This window comes from Ahaetulla prasina, chromosome 5 (assembly GCF_028640845.1).
Source record: "Ahaetulla prasina isolate Xishuangbanna chromosome 5, ASM2864084v1, whole genome shotgun sequence".
NCBI lineage: Eukaryota > Metazoa > Chordata > Lepidosauria > Squamata > Colubridae > Ahaetulla > Ahaetulla prasina.
Window position 1 is genome coordinate 3,254,753 of NC_080543.1, and position 20,845 is coordinate 3,275,597.

At 44.6% G+C, this 20,845-nt stretch overlaps 1 protein-coding gene across 1 annotated transcript in view; it reads right to left on the reverse strand.

Moving 5' to 3' along the window:
• Nucleotides 1-12,257: 12,257 nt before the first annotated feature.
• Nucleotides 12,258-20,845, reverse strand: part of ARHGEF17 (Rho guanine nucleotide exchange factor 17) — a 153,167-nt gene continuing 144,579 nt past the window's right edge. The window contains exons 20-21 of the mRNA XM_058184923.1: nt 17,570-17,827; nt 12,258-14,627 (exon numbers count right to left, since the gene is read on the reverse strand). Coding sequence (XP_058040906.1) covers nt 14,452-14,627; nt 17,570-17,827 — 434 coding nt within the window. The 3' untranslated portion in view covers nt 12,258-14,451. The remainder of the gene's footprint in view (nt 14,628-17,569; nt 17,828-20,845) is intronic.

Genomic DNA, 20,845 nt, shown 5'->3' on the forward strand with positions numbered 1-20,845 from the left:
TGCAATATCCTTCCCCCAGGAGTGGGGTGGGAATGGGGATTTTGCAGTATCCTTCCTCCAGGAGTGAGGTGGGAATGGGGATTTTGCAGTATCCTTCCCCCAGGAGTGGGGTGGGAATGGGGATTTTTAAATATCTTTCCCCCAGGAGTGGGGTGGGAATGGGGATTTTTAAATATCCTCCCCCCAGGAGTGAGGTGGGAATGTGGATTTTGCAGTATCCTTCCTCCAGGAGTGAGATGGGAATGGGGATTTTGTAGTATCCTTCCCCTGGAGTGGGGCGGGAATGGGGATTTTGCAGTATCCTTCCCCTGCCACGCCCACCAAGCCACGCCCACAGAACCGGTCGTAAAAAAAATTCGGATTTCACTACTGCCCCAGAGTTGTGTTCCGATTCCCCACCTAGTTGTGGGAGCTTCATCACTGGAGGCTTTCAAGAAGAGATTAGACGGCCACTTGTCAGAGATGGTGCAAGGCAGATGGTGTCGGCCAACCTTTTTCGCACCGAATGCTGAAACGGGATCATGAGTGCTGGGCGGCTGCTCTTTCGGTTTCCAGCGCACGCATGCGCGCCGGCCAGTTGGTCTTCTCACGTGCATTGCGTGCCAGAAACTGGAAGATCAGGTAGCTGGTGTGCATGTGGGCACCGGAAACCGAAATATCCTCTTCATGGCACCTGTATGTATGCTGGGTGGCTGTTCTTCCAGTTTCTGGTGCTACCGCGTGCATGAAGACCAGCTGGTCGGCATGCTGGAACCCGGAAGCGCAACTGTTCTGTCCCCCTCGCCTCAGTCCGAGCGATGACTTAATTAGCCGGCACTATCAGCTCTGGCAGCAAACTAGCCAGCGTATGCCAAGTGTCTCTGTTATCTCCCTTGATGCTGATGAGTCAACAAACAGTACTTCAGCTCTTAGTTAAGTAGTTAATTTGCTTGCTACGAAGAGGCATAGCAGCCCTTGCTGCTTTTATATCCTGTGGGGTGTGGCTCCGTGACTCAGCACTTCCTAGGCCTGCCCCACCCCTGCTTCTGTTGTTCCCGCCTCTCCTGCCTACAAAACCTAGGATCCAGCCAGGCCTGATTGCCATCAGCTGGGTCTGAAGGCATGGCCTGGGGGGGGAAAGAGTCAGGGGACGGAGGCCTCGTTATGTCCTCCACCTGGCCTGCCTCTGGCTCCTGGAGCTGAGCCAGGGAAGCCGGTGCTCCCGAGGTAAGTCCTGACGGCCCTTCCCCCTCACTTTCCAAGTCACTTTCTGGCAGGGCGCCCGGCTTGTGGGGAGGGGCGCAGACACAACAGCAACAGGCAACAGCTTGTGTGCCCAGAGAGATGGCTCTGCGTGCCACTTGCAGCACACGTGTCATAGGTTCACCATCATGGTTGTAGGGTCTCCTGCTTGGGCAGGGGGGGGGTTGGACTAGATCAGGGGTCTGCAAACTTGGCTCTTTTAAGACTTGGGGACTTCAACTCCTCAGAATTCCTCAGCAAGCTTTGGTCAGCTGGCTGAGGAACTCTGGGAGTTGAAGTCCCCAAGTCTTAAAAGAGCCAAGTTTGCAGACCCCTGGACTAAATGACCCGCAAGGTCCCTTCCAACTCTGTTAATCTATAGCAGTGGTTCTCAACCTTTATAGTGCTGCGACCCCTTTAATACAATTCCCCACGATGTGGCGACCCCAACCGTAAAATTATTTTCGTTTTTAATTTATCGCGCCCGAAGCCGTAGTGGCTAGCGATCTGAACTGCTTGAGATTGCCTTGAGGACGGAGGCATTAAAGCGGAGACTCCTCCCCTATTAAGTTTATGGCGCCTGAAGCCAGATTAGGCTAGCGATTGGGAGCGATCGCAGCTGGCTTGAGAGGGAGACATCAGAGCAAAGATTTCTCTCTTTTTGAATTCATCGCGCCTGAAGCCGAATTTGGCTAGCGATTTGACGAGCCTGCAGCTGGCTTGTGGAGTCAACCATTGGAGCGCGATTCTTCGACTCGTAAGTATACTTCCCATATTTCCGATGGTCTTAGGCAACCCCTGGCAAATCGTCATTCGACCCCCAACGGGGTCGCGACCCACAGGTTGAGAACCGCTGCTCTATAGTCTCAAAAGCCAGGGAATTTTGCTTACTCGGGGCAAAAGGCTTGTCCATCAGGAAGCACAAACAGCTTCTATTGTTGACGGGCAATTCCTGACCAAGCTATTCAAAATATGGGTTTTACAACCAAGACGGCTTGTTTTCGCTGCTTTGATGACAAGTTTACCAGAGAAGAAATGCGCCCCCGACGGGCATTTTGAGGGATGCCTAGACAGACAAGCCTGTTTGTTGCAAAAAAAAAAAACACCACACACACACAACCCACTTGGTGCTTCGCCGGCAGACTGGCATTGTTAGCACAATAACGTCCATCTGTTTTGTCGTTGAGTGCAAAGGGGAGGGCAACGTTGCATAGGTGCGTGCAAGAAAAAAATCAAATCTATGCATTGATTTCTGAGCTTTCCTGGATTTGTCAGCGCTTCCCTGCTGCGTTTAATGGCTGTTAAGTCCTTTATATACAAGTTAGTCCTCGGCTTACGACGGCCATTGAGCTCTACCTTTGCACTGCGAAGCCGAACGGTCTTTAAGGGAGCTCAGGAACTTCCTTGCTGCAATTGTTAAGGGACCGGTTGCAGCTGCTAAGGTAGGAATCGCGGTCGGTAAGGGAATCCGCCTTCCCCACTGACCCGGCTTGTCGGAAGATAACAAAGGGGGATGATCACGTGACCCCGGAAGACTGCAACCGTCATAAGTACATGCCAGTTGCCAAGCCTCTGAATTTTGATCATGCTGCAACGGTTTGTGTGTGAAAACGGTCATAACTCATATTTTCAGTGCTGTTGTAATTTGAGACAGTCACTAACAAATGGTTGTAAATCTATCATCTGTCCATCCATCCCTTTCTCTCTCTTAACTAGCTCTATCTCTCTTATCATCTCTCTATTGTCTATCATCTACCTACCTACCCATCCATCCCTTTCTCTCTTTAGCTCTATCATCTATCACCCATCCACCCATTCACCACTTTCAAACTAGCTCTTATCTATCTATCTATCTATCTATCTATCTATCTATCTATCTATCTATCTATCTATCTATCTATCTATCTATCTATCTATCTATCTATCTATCTATCTATCTATCATCTATCTATCTATCATCTATCTATCTATCTATCTATCTATCCTACCTATCCATCGATCCATCGATCCATCCATCCATCTGTCCGTCTTTTTCTTTAGCTCTATCATCTGTCTGTCTATCTATCACCCACCCACTCATCCATACCTTTTTAACTAGATCGATCGATCTATTGATCTATCCATCCATCCATCCTTCCATCCATCCATCCCTTTCTCTTTCTTAACTAGCTCTATCATCCATCCATCCATCCCTTTCTCTTTTAACTAGTTCTATCATCTATCTATCCTATCCATCCACCTGTCCTTTTCTTTAGCTCTATCATCTGTCTGTCTGTCTGTCTATCACCCACCCACTCATCTATACCTTTTTAACTAGATCGATTGATCTATTGATCGATCGATCGATCCATCCATCCTTCCATCCCTTTCTTAACTAGCTCTATCATCCATCCATCCATCCATCCCTTTCTCTTTTAACTAGCTCTATCATCTATCTATCCTATCCATCCACTTGTCCTTCTCTTTAGCTCTATCATGTCTGTCTGTCTGTCTATCACCCACCCAACCATCCATACCTTTCTAGATTGATCTATCTATCTATCTATCTATCTATCTATCTATCTATCTATCTATCTATCTTAGATTTATGGCTATCTATCTATCATCTATCTATCTATCTATCTATCTATCTATCTATCTATCTTAGATTTATGGCTATCTATCTATCTATCTATCTATCTATCTATATCTATCTATCTATCTTAGATTTATGGCTATCTATCTATCTATCTATCTGTCTGTCTGTCTGTCTATCTATCTATCTATCTATCTTAGATTTATGGCTATCTATCTATCTATCTATCTATCTATCTATCTATCTATCTATCTATCTATCTATCTAAGATTTATGGCTATCTATCTATCTATCTATCTATCTATCTATCTATCTATCTATCTATCTATCTATCTATCTATCTATCTATCTATCTATCTATCTAAGATTTATGGCTATCTATCTATCTATCTATCTATCTATCTATCTATCTATCTATCTATCTATCTATCTATCTATCTATCTTAGATTTATGGCTATCTATCTATCTATCTATCTATCTATCTATCTATCTATCTATCTATCTATCTATCTATCTATCTTAGATTTATGGCTATCTATCTATCTATCTATCTGTCTGTCTGTCTATCTATCTATCTATCTATCTTAGATTTATGGCTATCTATCTATCTATCTATCTATCTATCTATCTATCTATCTATCTATCTATCTATCTATCTATCTATCTATCTATCTATCTATCTATCTAAGATTTATGGCTATCTATCTATCTATCTATCTATCTATCTATCTATCTATCTATCTATCTATCTATCTATCTATCTATCTATCTATCTATCTATCTAAGATTTATGGCTATCTATCTATCTATCTATCTATCTATCTATCTATCTATCTATCTATCTATCTATCTATCTATCTATCTATCTATCTATCTATCTATCTATCTATCTATCTATCTATCTATCTATCTTAGATTTATGGCCACAGTACTTGTATCCCAAATGCAATGTGTGTGTGTGTGTTTGTGTGTACACCTGAGGTTAATCCTGAACAAACTTAGAATGTTTTGCAACCACCCTGTTCGAACATGTTGTGTAAACAGGGCATTAATTATAACTTTGGAAAGTGCCACAGAACCTTTTCTTGTTTTGATTGCAAGGGACTAACCAGCTACCTCTCTGAAAAATACTTTTTTATAGACATTTTTGTCTGGCGTTTGCTTGCCTTCTTGTTTACGACTCATATTAAAGTATGCGTTAGAAACAGATTAAGAACCCATTAAAAGTCCAATGGTGGCCACCTCTCTGTCCCAAAACACAAAGCAACATTTACTATTCTATTCTATTCTATTCTATTCTATTCTATTCTATTCTATTCTATTCTATTCTATTCTATTCTATTCTATTATGGACCGATATATAAATTACACACATTAGAACAGAATAGTAGAAGAGAATAACAGAGTTGGGACCCTTGGAGGTGGTCTAGTCCAACCCCCTACTCAGGCAGGAAATGGTATACCCTTTCAGACCAATGATTGACTGATCTCTTCTTAAAAACTTCCAGTGCTGGAGCACCCACAACTTCGGGAGGGAACCCAATCAGATTAACTGAATTGGAAGGGACCCTAGAGGTCATCTAGTCCAGCCCCCACCCAAGCAGGAGACCCTACGCCATTTCTGACAGATGGCACTCCGGTCTCTTCTTGAAATCTTCCAGGGATGAAGCTCCCACAACTTCCGAAGGCAACTTCTGTTCCATCGGTTGATTGTTCTCACTGTCAGGAAATTCCTCCTTATTTCCAGGTTGAACCTCTCCTTGTTCAGCTTCCATCCATTATTCCTTGTCTGGCCTTCAGGTGCCTTGGAGGATAGCTTGACCCCCTTCCTCCTCTCTGGGGCAGCCCCTCAAATATTGGAAGACGCTATCATGTCTCCCCTGGTCCTTCTCTTCACTAGACCAGCCAGGCCCAGTTCCTGCAACTGTTCATTGTATATTTTAACCTCCAATCCCCTCATCATCCTGGTTGCTCTTCTCTGCACTCTTTCTAGAGTCTCCACATCCTTTTTTATAGTGTGGTGACCAAAACTGGATGCAGGACTCTAGGTGTGGTCTTACTAAAGCTTTACCTAGTGGTATTAGGACCTCCCTTGATCTTGATTGTATCCCTCTGTTAATGCAGTTTAGGATTGCGTTGGCTTTTTTGGCTGGCGCCGCACACGGCTGGCTCATCTTTAATTGGAGCTGAAATTCATGTGACAGGTGATCCAACTTTTATCCCCCGCCGAAGTCAAAGAACAGGACCGCAAAGCCAGGTTCTGACAACAGTGACTTTTAATGACCGAGAACCCACAGTGATGAAGAGGAAAATAAAATCCAACCAAATCCTCCATCATCATCATCATATCATACCTTGCCAAAACCAGTAACGTTTCGGCAAGATATCTGACACTCTCACACTTTCACACGCAACTTTGACATGAACTTTTATTATAACTTAAAAACTGTGACCGAGAACCCTCGCTTGTGCTCCTGAAAGATATATAAAAATATGCCATTAAATTCGCCTTGACCATCCAAACAACAACAACAACAACAACAACCAACAACAAAAAAGACTCGGGGAATATTTACAGAGGAAGTGAGATATATACCAAATATTTACAAGACGTCGGAAGCCGAAGGGGCTCGATCGAACCCACCAAGGGGGTTAAAAATGACGCTGTGGGAGAAAAGCAAGAAGCATTTGCCAACGACGGTTGTGGGGTCTGCGCCAACCTGGATACCACCTTTGGGTTGTTTGGCGCTACAAGATCAGAACGCGGGCAATCCTTCAACCATCTGCAGGTTGGAGTGATTTAATTCCTGCCAATTTATTCTGGATGACTATCTAACTAACCATTCCTGTTTTGTTCTAAATGAGGGTGGGTGGGTGGGGTTATTTCTTGGGTTTTGCACATCCATCTGGAAATTGTCACAACCAGCAGCCGTGTGCAAGGGACGAGTTGCGGAGAGACCCTATTGAGCATGTGCAGAAAGTTATTATTATTTTTTTTCTCGCCAAAGCTGAGCCCAAAAATGTCCTATGGGGAAAAATCTTAAGGAGAGACGTTTCCACAGTCGGTGATGGGAGTTTTATCGTGGGAAAAGTTTTTCTCTTTAAGGTGTTGAGATATGAGACTGTGCTTTTGGGTGTGGGGAGCACTGTAAATTTGGACGAAGCATTGGTGCCAAGGTTGATGAAGGGTAGAGAGATATCCACCCAGGAGTACACAAGAGTAAAAATTAATAAAAACACTTTAGAACAAGTTTGAAGAAAATGGCTGTTTCCTACAACAACGGCTTCTGGGTTTCTCAAATTGGGCCACTGGAAGATGGATGGACTTCAACTCCCAGAATTCCCCAGCCTGCAGGCTGGGGAATTCTGGGAGTTGAAGTCCACCCATCTTCCAGTGGCCAAGCATGAAAATCACTAGCAAGTTCATTAATGAAAATTATAATCATTCCCTTTTTTGGAGGATCCCCGAACAGAATTCCTGATGCTTATTTTCTTGAAACTCTGAGCCCCAGTAAAGCTTTCTACAGGGAGTCCTCAACTTACAACCACAATTGAGCCCAAAATTTCTGTTGCTAGGCGAGACGGTTGTTAAGTGAGTTTTGCCCTTTGTTACAGCTTTTCTTGCCATGGTTGTTAAGTGAATCTGGCTTCCCCATTGACTTTCTTTGACCCCCCCCCCCCCGGAGGCTGCAGCCGTCATAAATGTGAACCTGTTGCCAAGTGGCTGAATTCTGACCATGGGAAAGCTTTAAGGGTCGTAACTGTGAAAAACAGTCATGTCACTTTTTTCAGCGCTCTTGTTAACTTTGAACAGCCGCTAAAACGAATTGTTGTAACTCGAGGACTCCCTGTATTAAGTTGTTGAAATAGATGGCCTCTAAGAACCCTTTCACTTTAAAAATTCAGAGATTCTAATCCTGTGCGAAAAGTCGGCTGAAAGTCTTATAGAGTCATAGAGTTATAATTTAGCATAGAGATCACTTCTTCACTGTGGCACTGGCAGGGGAATTCTGGGAGTTGAAGTCCACCCATCTTCCAGCGCCAAAGTGGAGAAATTATGAATTTCCAAGGGAATTCTGGGAGCTGAAGTCCACTTTTCTTAAAATAGCCGAAGTGGAAAAATTATGAATTTCCAAGGAGTTGAAATCCACCCATCTTCCAGCACCGAAGTGGAGAAATTATGAATTTTCAGGGAAATTCTGGGAGTTGAAGTCTACGCGTCTTCCGAGGGGCCAACGTGGAAAAATTCACTAAATTCCAGTGGGAATCTCTAAGTTGAAACCCACACATCAACTTGCCGATGTGGAGAACGTATGAACTTCCAGAGAATTACGAAATCCCTTTTCAGCCAAGAATTCAGCCGTTTGGTCTTTTTAAAGGATTTTCCGTGCTTATCAAGCTGTAGACGAAAACAAAAATCCAGGGCCAGGAAAAACAAAATCCCTAAATTGGTTCAAATGCTACCTAAATACAGGTGATACAAGGTCTCCTCTCGCATGTTATAATTTCCCTGTTTCCACCCCTTGGGAGACAATTATAATTCGGAGACAATTTTGGATCGCCTCCAAGGAGGGCTTGCGGGAACAGAGGCCAGGTGAGAAAGCATTCTAAAAAAAGAACTGCAAATAATAGTGAAGTCTAGATAGTCAACATAGGTCCACAATCATTATCTTCAGCAGGCTGGAGTGATCTGGGGTTAATGCAGGTAGTCCTCGACTTACGGCCTCAATGGAGCCCCAAATTTCTCTCGTTAAATGCATTTTGTCCCATTTCTGGTGGCTCAACGGACTAAGTCTGTCTGTTATTAACAGCAGCTGCCTGCAATTACTGCAAATTCAAGTCCCACCAGGCCCAAGGTTGACTCAGCCTTCCATCCTTTATAAGGTAGGTAAAATGAGGACCCAGATTGTTGGGGGCAATAAGTTGACTTTGTATATAATATACAAATGGATGAAGACTATTGCTTGACATAGTGTAAGCCGCCCTGAGTCTTCGGAGAAGGGCGGGATATAAATGCAAATAAATAAATAAATAAAAATTTAAAAAAAAAATTCACCACCTTTCTATCCACGGTTAAATCCATCACCGCCGTCGTTAAGTGAGGAACACGGTTGTTAAGTTGAGTCAGGCTTCCCCATTGACTTGGCTTGACTCAGGTCGCAAAAGGGGATCGCACGACCCCGGGACATTTTGACCGTCATAAATATGAATCGGTTGCCAAGCGTCTTGAATTACGATCGTGTGACCCGGGGGGTTTCTGCAACGGTCATGCAAAAAAAATCATTAAGCCGCTTTTTTTGGTGCCGTTGTTGTTACTTGGAATGGTCGCTAAATGAACTCCTCTAAGCGGATGTCCAAATTCTATTTGGCCAGGGGCGACAGCAAGGGGAGAAAAAATGACGTACAGTACAGGGGCATCCAAACAGTTGAGATGGTGGTGGCCAGCTTGACTTTTAGTCCCCCTTCTTCGCTGGACCTCTCCATCTTGGGAGAAGCGATGGCTGAAAGCTCATGAGGTTGGATGGCTTCGTTAAGACTTTGGCCCTAAGAGAAATGGAGATGGATGAAGAAGCCCACACATATCTGGGAAGGTTTGTAAGGTGGCCTCCTGCAGATGTTCAGAAGAACGAAGGCCAGATGTTAAGAGGCTTGGAAGGACCTGCTGGGAGAGCTTTCACGTAAGATCGGGGTGTCGGAAAAGTCCCACAATAAGGTCCCTTTGATGTGGCCAACACAACAAAATGGAGTCCCCAGCGCTTGAAGGAGACTTCAAGCTTACAGCTATCTGATTTTTCTCTTCAAAAAGCCAAGTTGGAGTCTAGACCAGGGCTCTCCAACCTTGGTCCCTTTAAGACTTGTGGACTTTAACTCCCAGAGTTCCTCAGCCAGCTTTGCTGGCTGAGGGACTCTGGGAGTTGAAGTCCACAAGTCTTAAAGGGATCAAGGTTGGAGACCCCTGTTCTAAAGATTTGCTGGCTGAGGGACTCTGGGAGTTGAAGTCCACAAGTCTTAAAGGGATCAAGGTTGGAGACCCCTGTTCTAAAGGTTTGCTGGCTGAGGGACTCTGGGAGTTGAAGTCCACAAGTCTTAAAGGGATCAAGGTTGGAGACCCCTGTTCTAAAGGTTTGCTGGCTGAGGGACTCTGGGAGTTGAAGTCCACAAGTCTTAAAGGGATCAAGGTTGGAGACCCCTGTTCTAAAGGTTTGCTGGCTGAGGGACTCTGGGAGTTGAAGTCCACAAGTCTTAAAGGGACCAAGGTTGGAGAGCCCTGGTCTAGACAATTCCCCGTCGGCTGGGGGATTCTGGGAGTTGAAGCCCATCCAATTTCCATGTTGCTGAGACTAGACAAAAACCGCTCTAGAAAAATAAAGCTTCCGAGCATAAGATCTGGTGGCTATTTTGGCACCTCCACGGTCCTTCCACGGCCGTAAAAGAGAATGCTTGCCACTGCCTGCTTGCAGGATGTTTTTTTCCTCCCCCATGCCCGGGATTTCCTGGTGGTCTCCTTTCCACGTAATAATAAACCAAGTGCTGGCTTTTCAAGCTCAGCTGAGAAAGTGATGCTTTTATTGTCAGACTTAGGAGGGTTACAAAAAAACAAAACAAAAAAAAACCCTATCCTAATATTATCTTGAAATGGACTGTATTTTAACAAATCAATCTTGAAGTCGAACAAAATCTAGGTCACAAATCCGTCTGAACCGAAAGTTAAGGCCCAATGTTTAGGTGCGTGTTTTGTATCACGGATTCAAAGATCAGCAATAACTGAGGAGTGTGCAGAAGTCAGGCGAAGAACAAGCTACGGTCTCTTTTCAAAAACCGACCGGATAAAATGACATTTTAGTTTAGTTCTAAAAGTTTCGAGTTTTGATGAATTAGGAAGCTCAACCACCCAGACTGTGATTCTAAGTGCTCAGGGATGGAGAAGGGATCAAAAAAAATCTGTAGTACGGAATTTATTATTTAGATTGCAAGCAAGCGCACAATCTGGGGTCCAAATAACTTCTCCCTGGATACGTTTCAAATCCTTAAATTGCTACCAACAGAAGAGAAAGACTGTAGCCAAGGTTGAACAATAGGGTCCTTGGTGCTCTCTTGAGCTTGGTGGGGTTTTTTTGCAGGCGTTTCATAACCCAGCTAGGTAACATCATCAGTGCTGGAAGGGAGTGGGGTTTGTGGAGGAAAAAGGGAGGAGGAGAACTGTGAGGTCTTTAGTGGTCTCTGAGATTAGTTGTTTTCTTGCAGATGTTTCATGCCGAAACTAAGAAAACACCATCGGTGATAGAAGATTTCAAGGTATTGTCTCTCCACTCCCTTCTAACATTGATGATGTTACCTAGTTGGGTCATGAAATGTCTGCAAGAAAACAGCACAGCTCAGAGAACACCAAGGATACCACAGTCTTCTCCCCCCACTCCTTTCCCTTCTCCTCCCCCCTGCATAACCCACTCCCTTCTAGCACTGAAGGTATTACTTAGTTGGGTAATGAAAGTCTGCAAGAAAGCAAGGAAGTTCAGAAAGCACCAAGGGCCCCTTAAGACTGGTTTAAGTTATTGATCTCCCAAGTTGCTCGACTTCTACTGATTATTATTATTATTATTTGCATTTATATCCCGCCTTTCTCCGAAGACTCAGGGCGGCTTACACTATGTCAAGCAATAGTCTTCATCCATTTGTATATTAGAATAGAATTTTTATTGGCCAAGTGTGATTGGATACACAAGGAATTTGTCTTGGTGCAGATGCTCTCAGTGTACATAAAAGAAAAGATACGTTCATCAAGGTACAACATTTACAACACAATTGATGGTCAGTATATCAATATAAATATTATATACAAAGTCAACTTATTGCCCCCCCAACAATCTGGGTCCTCATTTTACCTACCTTATAAAGGATGGAAGGCTGAGTCAACCTTGGGCCTGGTGGGACTTGAACTTGCAGTAATTGCAAGCAGCTGTGTTAATAACAGATTGCTTAGTCTGTTGAGCAACCAGAGGCCCATTATTATATCCTAACAGTCTGCCTACCAACTAAAAAGTTATGCATTTAGGAAATTAGGAATCTGCCTTTTCTCACATTCTCTAAAGAGTTGTAGGTTGCAAAACATGGACAGATTTGGCACAATTTATATATGGGTCAGCCCGCATTGGATGGCTGAAGTTCTCATCGAGGAACACATGGCCGAAGGAACGCCAGATAGAGACTAAAATTCACCCCTGAAGAGTCCCTACGAATTCTCATGAACACTCCGGTAATCTTAATATTTTTGTTCCTCTCCAATCTCTTCTCGTAACCATGCCCAAGAGTGGTGACGCGCAGACCCACTATTTCATTTTAGGTGTAATTGCTGCTTCGTTCGCAGTCTTGCTTTTCTCCCAATTTTCTGGGGCAGCAGAGGATAACAAACACAGCCGTTCTTTGGGGAGGGGGGGTGTTTATATTTTTCTTTTTGGGGGTGCTCGATGTTCCTAAAAAAAAAAGCCGCCTGCAAATTAAGTGCTGCTAAGCTTTCCACGCCTCTTCGTCCCCTACTGCAAACAGTGAAGAGCTGGCATTTAAAAAAAAAAATACACAAAATATAAATACTGTACAAGGTACCAGGTTGGGGTGGGGTGGGGTGGGGCTGTAAACCTCTCGTTTTCGGGGGGGCGCCCCCACTTCTTCCTCCGGGATGCCACGGTGAGAAAGCCCCAAGGAAAATGCAGTGGTTGAGGATTTGGTGGGTCTGTGCAAGGACGGTCTGCTTTGGATTGCAACGCTGCATCGGTTCTACTCAACCTGGGCAATTTTAAAGACGGGTGGGGACTTCAACTCCCAGAATTCCCCAGCTAGTGTGTGTAGTGTGGTGTTAAATCCAGAAGTTGTGGGTGCTCCAACAGTTTTTAAGAAAAGATGAGATAACCCTTTCTGCCTGAAATGGTACAGGCAGTCCTCGACGTACGACCGCAAGGGAGCCCGAAGGTTCTGTTCTTAAGTGAGGTTTGCCCCATTTTACGACCTTTTTTTGGTGGTGGTGGGGGGGCTCAGTTGTTAAGGGAAACACTGCCATTGTTAAGTGAATATGGTTTCCCCGTGGACTGGGCTCCTGAGAAGGTCGCAAAAGGGAGACACGTAACTCCGGGACACAGCAATGGTCATAAAATGAACCGATGTCTGAATTTTGATCACATGATTATGGGAATGCCGCAAAAGGTCGTAACTGTGAAAAACGGTCGTAAAGTCACTTTTTTCAGTGCCGCTGTGACTTTGAGTGGTCACTAAATGAACTGTGGTTGGACTAGAACAGGAGTCTCCAACCTCGGCAACTTTAAGCCTGGAGGACTTCAACTCCCAGAATTCCCCAGCCAGCTTTGCTGGCTGGGGGATTCTGGGAGTTGAAGTCCTCCCAGGCTTAAAGTTGTCAAGGTTGGAGATCCCTGGACTAGAAGACCTCAAAGGTCCCTTCCAACTCTTTGTTATTCTTTTATTCTGACTGCCACTCCCAGAATTCCCCAGGTGGCCAGGGAATTCTGGGAGTTGAAGTCCACCCGTTTTAAAATTGCCCAGGTTAAAAACACTTTTCGAAACCCTCGTTAACTGTCTCCCCTCCCCACAATTTCTTTGTCCCAACCAGCCCTTTATAAACAACCACACACACACACACACACAAACATACACACTTCAGCTACTCTGGAATGACTCCATTACAACAGGCCGTAACCTCCTGTACACACCAAGGCAACCTCTGCCGTTGCCGTAGAGCGAGGACATTTTCCGCCATCATCATTCGGACCGTCTTCGGACGAGACGAGGAAACGGCCGTTAAGCATCCGCCGTTCCGTACACAGTTTCAAATCCCGTGGCCCCCAAACAGCTCCTATTTGCTCCGATCAACAATAAATAAAAGATTATTTATACATACACTTGGAAAAAAATAAAAGACACACGCGTACCCGTGTGCAAGCGAAAGAGCCCCCTCGAGTTATCGGTACCCTGGTGGCCGAGGAAAAGGAATTCCCCACCCCCCAACCCTGCCGGTAGCGTTCAAACGGTGAAACGGAGTGATCGGAAGATACCGAGCCTGCGAAGTGTCGGGAGGTGACGGGTGGATTTGCGGGTTTTGAACCTCCTTTTTTTTTTTTGAAAAGCATGTGGGCGAATCGAACTCTGGATGGAGCGTAGATTTCTGGATGCGGTCTAGATCTCCTGAGATCGCTTCAAAGACCTTCATCGGCGCAAGATCCAATCCCTCGGTGGGTCGTGCCGGGGACAATCTCACCAAATCGTTTCCACCGACTATCCCTTTCTTTCGGCCGTCCCAGCGTAACAGCGTGGCCCCCCTCGGGCCTTCCTCCAGCCTCTCGCACGCACAAGTGTGCGTGTGCCTTCCCGTTACACTTAAAAGAGACAGCGGTAAGCGCGAGGTGTGCGCAGGATGGGTGTGCGTTCTAAGGGGGTCGGTAGGCGGGGATCGGCAACAATTCTCCTCAAGGCACGGCTCCCTCCGGGTGACAATCGAGAGGGAGGGCGACGCACAGCTAAAGGAGTCCCCGTTCAGGTGTGAACGGCGAGGACGGGAGTTCGGATCTCTCTCTCTCTCTCTTTCTCTCTCTCTTTCTCGCTCTCTGCCCCGGCCTACCCCGAACGGGGGGAGCGGGCGTTCCGACCCACATCAGACTCTCCAGAGAAGGAGGTGGTTTGTGCTGTCGTCCCGGCCCACGGTCTCACTGCTGTTGGTGAGTCTGAAGTCCTCGTAACCGTCGCCACCGCTGACCACGAGCATTTTGGATTTGGACGACCGGTGTCGCGTCGAATCCCGTTTGTCCAACTCGCTGGATTTGTCTGTACCTGGGCGAGAGAGGGAGCCGATCAAGAGACAATTCTGCACCAAGCTAACGTGAATCTACCAAAAAGTAAAACCAAATGTACTGTGTTGGGTAAGTCTTCGCCTTACGACCATTCATTTAGCGACCGTTTGAAGTTACAACGTTATTACCGAAGAACGTGACTCAGGGCCTGTTTTTCACGCTTATGACCGTTGCCAGCGTCCCTACGCTCACATGATCAAAATTTTGGACGTTTGGCAACTGGTTCGTATTTATGACGGTTGCAGGGTCACATGATCCCCTTTTGCGACCTTCGGACGAGCCAAGTCAGTGGGGAAGCCAGATTCACTTAACAACCGGGTGACTAACTTAACAACTGCAGTGATTCACTTAACAGCTGTGGCAAGGAAGGTCGTAAAATGGGGCCAAACTCACTTAACAACTGTCTGGCTTAGCAATTTAAATTTGGGGGTCAATTGTGGATGTAAGTTGAGGATTATACCTGTAACTTGAAGTTTGCTAATTACGAATATTCACGCTGACATCATCTGTTGCCAATGCATAGGTACGAATCTCATTTTTTCCTCCTTTCCCATTGTTTTCTGGAATTACATGCATTCTTAAAAGAATAAATGAAGGCAGTTGTTGTGCCTCGTCCTCCCTCCTCTCCTCAGCCGGGCCCCTCCTGTCTCCACCCGGGCCTGTTATCAGACTCCGAGTCTGATAATGAAGATGAACCGCCTGTCATGCCTCCAGCCCCCCCGGCCCTGGCCCCATGCCTGGAGAGGATTCCAGGAGTGAACAGACAAGCCCGATAAACTTCACTCCTACAGCGTGTGAGCAGGAAGCCAGCCACGTGCTGGAATTACCGGCAGCAGATCCAGCTGAAGAGAATTCAAAAGTGGGAGGATCCTCGCTTCCGGAGATCTGAGAGGCGACGCCAGCAGAAGGAAGGGAGGGGCAGGCCTGGATAAATGCTGAGTCATGGAGCCACACCCCACAGCCTATATAAAGGACCTTCTTGTGGCATTCCAACCTTGAGTCAAGCAAAGTCTCATCTAGTTTGCTGATATCGGACTCTATTGCTGAAGTCACAACTTGGACTCCTGCCTGCCCTGATAAACCTCGAAGGAATTTGGCAAGCTGCAAAGGCTTCGTTGCCACGTTTGATACGGACTTCCTTGACCCGGTCGTCGGAGGGGGAATGGGACACAACAGCAGTCCTCAACTTACGACAGTTCATTTAGTGACCGTACAACGGCACTGAAAAATGTGACTTAGGACCCCTTTTCACACGACCGTTGCAGCATCCCAGTGGTCACGTGATCAAAATTCCGGACGCTTGGCAGCTGATTCATAGTTACGATGGTTGCAGTGTCCCTGGGGTCATGCGATCCCCTTTTGCAAAATTCTGACAATGGGAAATTCAACGGGGAAAGCCAGGTCTGCTTAACAACGGTGGCTAGAAAAGTCGTAAATGAGGCATAACTCACTTAGCAACGGAAAACTTGGGTTCCATTGTGGTCGCAAGTCAAAGACTACCTGTACTGCCATCTGCCTTGAATACTGAATATCCTCTGTTTGATTCCACACAACCTTCAAAGGACTGGGTCACAACATTGTCTTTTCATCACCGTCATCATTTCAGTCGCTAAACAAGGACTTATACTGAATTTGTTCTGGGTAAGATCCAATCTAACTCAGTCCCCTGATCTTCGGTAATCGTCTTGAAAATTCTGGCTGGCTTAGATATTCCTCCGGACCAAATTATAATTAAAAAAATATATGAATGTGCAGAAATGGATAGATTAACTATGGCGGGGTCTGCAAACTTGGTCCCTTTAAGACTTGTGGACTTCAACTCCCAGAGTCCCTCAGCCAGCAAAGCTGGCTGAGGAACACTGGGAGTTGAAGTCCACAAGTCTTAAAAGAGCTAAGTTTGCAGACCCCTGATCTATGGAAATTCAGGCGAGGGAAGATACTGAGTACTATTTAATATGGAATAGATGGTATTCCTGGCATAAAACTTAAGGGAGACTTTTGTTATGAGATCGAATTCTGAATAGAAGTTGAAGTAATTTAAACAAGGCTGTAAGTTTAAGACAGAGATACTCAGAAGTAGAATCTGGGTATAGAAGTTAAATAGGATAGAGATACCAACGTAGAAAAAGCTGTTATTAGTATTGTAATTTCGATGCGTCTGTCTTTGTTTATATTTTTTTGCTTTTGTGTATTATGGTGGTTGTTTTTTGTACTGTGTATTTTAATTTTTGGAAATTTAATAAATGTTATTTTATTTACACAAAATGACAGTATACGCAGCAAACGAGATAACTATGCTGGATTTCGTATCACAGATCACTAGTCGAACACTTCCCAAGCCTTTAGGACTGCGTGATGTATCGGCGGATTATGTGAACAGATCCCAGTAAGGTGGCCTTCTGCAGCTGACCAATGGCGATCTTATCAGCGCCAATTTGCTTTTAAGTGCTTGCCTAGGTCTTTAGGCACAGCTCCCAGTGTGCCGAGTACCACTGGAACCACCTGCACTGGTTTATGCCAGAGTCTCTGCAATTCGATTCTCAAATCTTGATATCTGGTGACTTTTTCAAGTTGTTTCTCATCGATTCTGCTGTCACCAGGTATAGTAATGTCGACTATCCACACTTTTTTCTTTTCCACAACCATGATATCCGGGGTATTGTGTTCCAAAACTTTTATCAGTCTGTATTTGGAAATCCCACAGTAGTTTTGCATGCTCATTTTCAATCAGGCTTATGATCCCACCAGTTCTTTGCTACAGGCAGATGGTAGTTGTGACACAAGTTCCAGTGGACCATCTGAGTGACTGTGTTGTGACGCTGTTTGTAGTCGGTCTGAGCTATTGTCTTACAACAGCTCAGTATGTGATTCAATGGTTTCATCCGCTTTTTTGCATCATCATCGTCATTATTACCAGCTTACCTGGTTCTCCTGGCAGGGGAAACAGGACGTTAAAACCTTCGGGCAGCTCGACCGACGTGAGGAATCGGACGTGACCGGTGTGGCCTTGGGAAAGTCCCACCGGGAGAGGCGGGATCTTCAGCACAGCCGGGTTGCCTGCGATGGGAAGGGTCAGCACGACCCCTGCGCTGGTGCCGATCCAGAGGAGGTCTTTGCAGGCCAAGAGGGAGGTGATCCGCAAACAAGCCGCCTTGTGTTGTCGGATGATGGCGTCTGATCCTACAGCCGGGGAGAGCAAGAGGTGAATGTTAAAGTCTTTGGGTTAATTTTTTTCAGAGGGTGGGGGGAAGGCAAAATCAGACCCAGGAATGATGGTTTGTCTGGCCTTGGTTTCTCTTTCCCTCTGGAAATCAAGGTGATGGCCATCACCACACAACTTGAATCCAGCACCTTTTTTTAATGTGTGGTTGCGAACACTATGCACAAAAACCATGGCTACCAACCTGCCTTCCATTGAGGACCTGTATACTGCACGAATCAAAAAGAGGGCTGTGAAAATATCTACAGACCCCTCACATTCTGGACATAAACTGTTACAACTCCTACCCTCAAAACGACGCTATAGAGCACTGCACACCAGAACAATTAGACACAAGAACAGTTTTTTCACGAAGGCCATCACTCTGCTAAACAAATAATTCCCTCAACACTGTCAAACTATTCACTAAGTCTGCACTGCTATTAATCTTCTCAGCGTTCCCACCACCCATCTCCTTCCACTTATGACTGTATGACTGTGACCTAGTTGCTGGTATCCTTACGATTTATATTGATATTGATTGTTTCCTGATTGCTTATTTGTAGCCTATGACTATCATTAAGTGTTGTATCATTAAGTGTTAAATTTGTATCCTTTGACTATCATTAAGTGTTGTACCTTGATGAAGGTACCTTTTCTTTTATATACACTGAGAGCCAATAAAAAAATTCTGTTCTGTTCTATTCTATTCTATTCTATTCTATTCTATTCTATTCTATTCTATTCTATTCTATTCTATTCTATTCTATTCTATTCTATTCTATTCTATTCTATTCTATTCTATTCTATTCTATTCTATTCTATTCTATTCTATTCTATTCTATTCTATTCTATTCTATTCTATTCTTATTCCTATTCCTATTCCTATTCCTATTCCTATTCCTATTCCTATTCCCGTTCCCATTCTCTACAGAGGAATTATTGAGTCTGTCATTTGCACCTCCATAACTGTCTGGTTCAGTTCTGCAACCTAACAAGAAAAACACAGACTTCAGAGGATAATTAGAACTGCAGAAAAAATAATTGCTACCAACCTGCCTTCCATTGAGGCCCTGTATACTGCACGAATCAAGAAGAGGGCCGTGAAAATATTTACAGACTTCTCGCATCCTGGACATAAACTGTTTCAACTCCTACCCTCAAAACGACGCTATAGAGCACTGCACACTAGAACAACTAGACACAAGAACAGTTTTTTCCCGGAGGCCATCACTCTGCTAAACAAATAATTCCCTCAACACTGTCAGACTATTTACTGAATCTGCACTACTATTAATCGTTTCATAGTTCCCATCACTAATCTCTTTCCACTTATGACTGTATGACTGTAACTTTGTTGCTGGTAATCCTTATGATTTATATTGATATACTGACCATCAATTGTGTTGTAAATGTTGTACCTTGATGAAGGTATCTTTTCTTTTATGTACACTGAGAGCATCTGCACCAAGACAAATTCCTTGTGTGTCCAATCACACTTGGCCAATAAAAATTCCATTCCATTCCATTCTATTCTATTCTATTCCATTGCCATTGCCATTCCTTATTCTATTCTATTCTATTCTATTCTATTCTATTCTATTCTATTCTATTCTATTCTATTCTATTCTATTCTATTCTATTCTATTCTATTCCATTCCATTTTGGCATTTCTGCCCAGCCTTGTGGAGACCCCTAATGCTGTGTTTCTCCACACTCTGGAGAAATAAAAAAATCCAGAGCAGCATTCATTCATTCATTCGTTCTGTTGTGGCCCACTGGTGGCAGACTTGGACGATGAGGAGGTTGTGGGGAGGAACTTGGGCCAGCTCTGGAGTCTGGGGAAGTCTCTGATGGATACTCTGCATCGGACGCAGAGATAGACCCAGGGCACTTCGACATTTCCCAGCCACCGGAGAGGCAGCTGCCTTTGGAGGCTGATCTGAGTGAGGAGGAAGAACAGCTGGGGCCTGTTCCAGATGCACGTAAGCGCGGAGCACTTAGAAGAAAGAACAACGGAGGACAAGGAGTCGACTTGGGAAGCAAAACACACGTGGACGCTGAATGGTCCCTCCCTGGCTGGGGAATAAATAGGAAGAAAGGGGGACGTAGGAGACAACAGACTTCAACTCTCAGAGTTCCCCAGCCAGAATAATAATATTATGTAAGGTATCTTACATAAAGTGCTCTTAATATAGTTCAGAGTTCCCCAAACTTGGGGACTTTGATATGTGGACTTCAACTCTCAGAGTTCCCCAGCCAGAATAATAATAATATTATGTAAGGTATCAAACTCAGTACTCTTAATATAGTTCAGAGTTTCTCAAACTTGGGGACTTTGATATGTGGACTTCAACTCCCAGAATTCTCCAGCCAGAATAATAATAATATTATGTAAGGTATCTTACATAAAGTGCTCTTAATATAGTTCAGAGTTCTCCAAACTTGGGGACTTTGATATGTGGACTTCAACTCCCAGAATTCTCCAGCCAGAATAATAATAATATTATGTAAGGTATCTTACATAAAGTGCTCTTAATATAGTTCAAAGTTCCCCAAACTTGGGGACTTTGATATGTGGACTTCAACTCCCAGAATTCTCCAGCCAGAATAATAATAATATTATGTAAGGTATCTTACATAAAGTGCTCTTAATATAGTTAAGAGTTCCCCAGACTTGGGAGTTTGATATGTGGATTTCAACTCCCAGAATTCTCCAGCCAGAATAATAATAATATTATGTAAGGTATCTTACATAAAGTGCTCTTAATATAGTTAAGAGTTCCCCAGACTTGGGAGTTTGATATGTGGATTTGAACTCCCAAAATACCCCAGCCAACAAGGGTGGACTTCAACTCCCAGAATTCCCCAGCAAGCAAAGATGGACTCTTAACTTCCCGAATTCTCCAGTCAGCATGCTGGCTGGGGAATTCTGGGAGTTGAAATCCGCACATCTTAAGTGGCCAAAGTTAAGGAACACTGTCTTAGAGCAGGGGTCT